The sequence below is a fragment of the Gallinula chloropus genome (genome assembly GCF_964237585.1).
Source record: "Gallinula chloropus genome assembly, chromosome: 15".
Classification (NCBI taxonomy): Eukaryota; Metazoa; Chordata; class Aves; order Gruiformes; family Rallidae; genus Gallinula; species Gallinula chloropus.
Genome location: NC_140100.1, coordinates 16,084,408 through 16,089,965, shown reverse-complemented (window position 1 = coordinate 16,089,965; position 5,558 = coordinate 16,084,408). Strand labels below are relative to the sequence as shown.

At 56.4% G+C, this 5,558-nt stretch overlaps 1 protein-coding gene across 1 annotated transcript; it reads right to left on the bottom strand.

Annotated features, from left to right (window-relative positions):
• Positions 1-647: 647 nt before the first annotated feature.
• On the bottom strand, positions 648-4,082 carry MPV17L (MPV17 mitochondrial inner membrane protein like; the record flags this gene model as incomplete). Its single annotated transcript, XM_084271235.1, has 4 exons — positions 648-827; positions 987-1,016; positions 2,023-2,093; positions 3,773-4,082. The coding sequence occupies 4 exons, from the start codon at positions 4,080-4,082 to the stop codon at positions 648-650; spliced, it is 591 nt and encodes a 196-aa protein (XP_084127361.1).
• Between the last annotated feature and the right edge of the window lie 1,476 nt (positions 4,083-5,558).

Sequence of the window (5,558 nt, the reverse complement as noted above, 5' to 3'; positions counted from 1 at the left end):
CCCCAGAGCACTCTGAGCACAGTTAGTTATCTTTACTATCCCAGCTGAGACAAAAAAATGTACAAATATATTTGAGGTTTGTATATTCTATGAAATAATTAACTGCTATACAGATTTTCACGTGGCAGAAAGCAAGCCTGCACCTACAGAGCAGTGGTCCCTACAGAGACAGCACTTGTCTCCTCTGAACAACAGACTCACTGTCACTTCTCAGATAAGAAACCACCACATTTTGTTTGGCAAAAGCAATCTGGCACTGATAACAACTGTCGAGTCCGACAACTGATGATTTAACATTCTATTACCATTTTTCTAGCTATTACAAGCTGCTTGGAAATGAAATTACAGTTCCTGTTGCTCCCCAGCGAGGCAGTGTGACATGCTGTGCAAGTGCCTGCACTGCCCCGCCAGTCAGTTGTTCCCAGAAGAGATGGGCTGGCAGCTCGGTAACAATGAAATGCCAACATACAACTGGCCTCTTTTATGAAAAATAAACAGGCACAAAGACAAACTGTTCCACTGCTTACACTAACCACCAAATGGTGAGATGACTGTTTGTTTTAAACACAGCAATGAGGCTGCAGTGGGGTTTACTGACTTTCATAAACTCGGCTGAACAATTTAGAATGCGTTCAGAACTGAAGCTCTTACTCCTCTGATGACTCTTCATCTGCATTGACCTTCTCTCCTTGGAGCCACATAAACGCTGACTTTGCTGTGCCATCTCCACTCTGCTGGGAAAAGCAAATGAAGGCGGCCCAGACAAAGCCACAGAGCCCCGTGTAAGCTGTGCGCAGGTAAACGGGCACCAGGAGGAAGTTTGAGAGCTGCGTTGGAAGGAGAGAGAGCTCGGTTAGTGCTCCAGGCAGGGCCAGGTCTCACACCCAAGGGCTCCAGTGACTTCTCCCTGGGGAGGACACACTAGGAACACCCCAGGTCAGGTTTTAGGAGAAAGGCAGGGTCACCAAGTTACCCTCCACACTCACCTGCACGAAAGGCCAGTACATCAGTCCCGTCTGAAATGAAAAGGAACCACCGGTTACTCATTACTCTTACAGACTTCAGCCACAATTCACCTCTTCTTACCATGTCCAGCCAAGACTGAAACCTGTTTCAGCAGTTAATGAAAGCTATTCAATTGCAAACTACCTTGCTGAACTCAGAGGCTGCAGTACTAAACTCCTCATCTCCGTGGGCCCCTATGCTAGGAGTTCCTCAAGCACATTATTCTAACCCATTTTGAATCCAAACCCCCAAGCACAGGGAAGTCTTTGCAGTCACCTGACAAAGAAGCACATTTACCAGATGGGTGAACAAATGTTTAACTATCTGAACATTTGTTTCAGCCGTGAAGGAAAAATACCACTGAACACTATTTATTTCACACTTGCAATGCTCCTTCTACTTACTCATGCATGCAAGACTTTTCTGCAAAAATCAATGGGTAATTTACTCACAGCACATAAGGTCAATACAAACCTTATGCTTCAATAGGATATAGTGGGCACTGGTTTTGGAATCATCCTCCATAGGAGTAAAAATAATCCTTTTCTATTCTACCTATGTAATTCCACAGTGAAGAGACATTCACACTGCATTACAGTTTCTCCTCCTGTTATATTTTTTTCTGCTCATTTATCTTTCTTCTTGTGCCTGAGAAATCTTTAAGATTCCAAATTTGCTCAGCTCTGAGGTAGAATGTGGCTTTTTTCCCTGTGTACATAGAAACGCAAACCAAGCCCAGCTATTTATACCAAAGTCGCCCTAAAACGAGGGACTGTGTTTCTGGAAGTGAGAAGACTGTCACTGAAAAGCACAGGCTGGAAACGATTCCTTAAGAAGATGTCTCCAACTCCTGATTTTCAGAGGTGTTCACACCAGCGGCACCACGAACTGAACACAGCGTGTGGGTACTCCTTCAGGGAAAAGGCAGCAGTGTCTTCAGCTGAGTGAAAGGCTCTTGGAGGAAGGACTATTTCAGGTATTTTATCCAATAATGCTATTTTTAATTGCTTGCCTCACCTTGTATGTATTCCAGAATTTCTTTTTACAGTCTGAAAAGATGTCCTCTTTCCTCTGAAGGATGCTCATACCTGGTGGCAAAGTAGTTACAACAATCAGGAAAAAAGCCACAAAATTAAAGCATTCGTGTTTCCCAGTGATACCCCGAACTCTTCTCACGACACACTGCCACAGCTTTGAAAGAAAAGCTGATATGATTTGAAGGAAATAATACCATTCCAGCTGCCTAATGGTGCCCCATGCTATCTCCTCATCCACTGACTTGGCTCTCGGTGTGGACACCACAGACCAAGTGGAACACAGTGCACAGGTGAAAGGGCACCTCATGTTCTGTCTTTCAGCCATCATCACCATGTGATTCTTTCACCTCCACAATTGCCCACGTCACATCCAAACTTGAGAACTGATAAGCAGATCAGTTCTGAACCCTACTCAGGTAGCAGTCCACATAGAGCATCCCAAAATTTTAAAGAAATTCCAGTTGATCCTCCTGATTCCAGCCCAAGCCAGCCTCAGGACAGGTTCCTGACATTGCACCCAAGATCAAGAGACAAGCGGAACGACCTGAAATTGAGACACATGTCAGGCACATGCAAACTGGAAATAAGTAAATGCCCATCACACAGAATATCGCTCAAAGGGCTCACAACAATAAACCAAACCCTTCAAACGGTGTTTCATGCAATGGGGCTGCTCAGGTGTCAAATTAAGGGTAGACCTTTCTAAGAGATGTAGCAGCTCTTCAGAAATCACCTTAACTGGGAGACGTGACCTGTATTAAGTGAAAGTATTAGGCAACCGGCTTTAACGAACCAATCAAACATGAAAAGCTATGCATCTGTGCCTGAGCAGAGGCCAAAGAGGCCCAGCCCAACCCAGGAATCTTTCCAGGTATTCGCATGGCATGAGGTTCTCAGTGTCTCAATGGATAGTTATTTTGGTATTACATCACACTGCTACCCAGTTCTGGGACTCTGACTGACCCTTTCCTGGTCCTTCAGGTCCTGCTGGACCTCGGGCGATTCTCTGCTCACAGTTGGACAGAATTCTGAGAGCCAGCAGCGGGTGTGTGACTCCTTCCTCCGTGCCTCTTCAGTCACAGTCACGGACTGAAGGATTTCCCTGCCAGGGCCTTCAAGTGCGGCTCTCCCAGGCACAGCATACCCGCCCCATGCTTCTTCCACGTCAAGTGGAAATCAAACGAGCGCCTGGTTCTACACTACTCTCACCTAGTACCTTTCCTATTCCCTCATGATTCCCTCTGGGATGCTGTTCTTCTTACCCGCTGCTGCTGGAGACCACCCGCGAGCAGGACGGCTGCCCGGCGGGGGGGAGGCCCGTCCCTGGAGCTCTCGCTCGGGGGCGTCCCCGCTCGCTGCAGGGGTGGGCTCACGGCCTCCGCGGGGCCCGTCCCACCCAGCGCGGCCAGTGACGCCTCAGCACGGTTACTTTCCCCCGCTGCCCGGCGGGCCGCCCCGGGGACTGTCGGCCCTCACGAGTCCCAGCCGCTTCCCCGGCTCCCCCTGTGCCGAGCCGCGGTTGGCGTCGAGCCGAGGGCGGCAGCGCAGCGAGCCCGGCCCCAGGCTGGCGCTGCTGGGGCTGCGGGAGCCGGCCCACGGCGGCCAGCGCCCGGCAGCGGCGGGTTCCCGGCCCGCCTCCCCATCCCGCTCTCGGTGCGGGCTCCGGGTCTCTTGGCTCGACGCCGCCCGCAGCCCAGCAGGCCCGCCCCGCCGCCCCCCGCGGCACCCACCCGTGTAGAAGGCGAGGACGGCGACGGGGGCGCCGAGGAGCTGGTCGCAGAGCACCTTGCCGAGGACGGCGGCCGGGCGGCGGCCGGGCAGCGCCCGCTCCAGCGCCCGCAGCCAGACGTAGCTGAAGTTGCCGTGGAAGGCGAGGGCCACCAGCGCGACGCGCCGCGTTTGCGCCCAGTCGGGCGGCTGCCGCCGGCGCCGCCACAGCTGCTGGGCCGCGTCCCCCGCCGCGAAGAGCCCGCCGTAGAGCAGCACGTTGCAGAGCCAGGGGAAGCGGCGCACCCCGCCGCGCAGCAGCGCCCCGGCCATCGCCCGCCGCCTCTTCCGCCCGCCGCCGCCTCCCCGCGGGCCCGCCCGCCGCCGCCGCCGCCCTCGCCATCTCCGCGGCGCCCGCGCCGCCTCGGGGCCTCCCCGCCCGGGCTGCCGCCTCTGCCAGGCCTGGGCCCGTTCCCTTTCCCGCCAGGCTGCCCCCTCCGGCGGGCCCGCGGGTGATCGCTGGGCTCCCGGGCTCGGCGCTTCAGCTGCCCGCGGCCGCTCGGGCTGCGGTCAGGCGCGGCGTGGCATGTACAGCATCGCTGCCACGGCCGAGACAGGGGAAAGCCGGACACTGACCGCTCATGGCCTTTGTGGCCATCTCCTTGGTGCCTACGCGAGTGGGTTATGGCTTCTTTCCAGCTCTGCTGGTCTTAGCACTCAGGTTTCTGTCACCTCGCAGAGCCCGCGGCTCCTCCACTCCTCGCCCTGCTGAGACAACTCGAGGAGAGACACATGTTGACTCCAGGTGCTCACATACACCGCTCTGTACGCACAGAACCCTTGCTGCAAAGATTTCAAGTCCCCACAGGGAGCTTACAGCTCAGATACTTGTTTCCTGCACGGTGGCCCCTGCCGAGCACGACACTGAGTGCCACTGGGAGTTTGAGGGGATGGGCTGACTTGACCTGGGAAACCATCTCCAGGCAGGTGGGATTTCAGTGTCCTGATGCCAGCTGGGGTGAACGTGCTTGAAACCACCGTGGAATCTTCCAGGAAGGGCTGTGAGCAGGCTGCATGGGAAGCTGGCGGTGTGTGGGCCCACAGGCTGTCCTTACCCATGTCCCAGCACACAGGCATGGGAAAAGCAGGCCAAGGTGTGCTGTTATGGGCCATCAATGCTGCTTAAAGGGAGAGGGCGATGCCACAAGTCCCTCCAGTCAGAAAGAGCAGAATTACAGCTCTGGCAGCCAGGGCCTGACCCCCAGCAGCCTGCAGCACGGCTGTCTCGCCTCCTTCAGCGCCTGTCCCAGGGTGCTCTCTGCCGCGGGGTCCCTGCTGCGTCTGGCGGAACAGGGCGGCCAGTTGCCCAGGATGGGTGTTGCTCAGGGCCAGATGAGGCCTGTTCACTGGGGCTGCATTTCCCCGCGGGACCCATGGTCAGAGGACTGTGCTTAGTCCCCGTAACGAGCCCCTGCGGGCCGAGCTGACGCCGCCGCGGGCTGGAGCCGCGCAGGGCCCTGCCGGGGTACCGGGCTGCCCCGACCCGCCGCCTCAGGGACTCGAACCCAGCACCCGCCACTCTACGCAAGTCGCGCTCTGATCCTCGGCGGGGACAGCGCCGACTGCACATGCGCCGTTACCTGTCACCTCCCCGGCCGTTCTCCGGGACTGTTCCACCAGCTGGCGGGGGGGCGGGAGCGGCTCCTGGCGGCGCAGTCCCCAGCCCCGGCTGCCGCCTCAGCGTCTCTGCCTCGTGTCCTCCCCGCCGGCTGCCGCCGTGGTCTCGGCCGCGGGGCGGGCCTGCCGCCG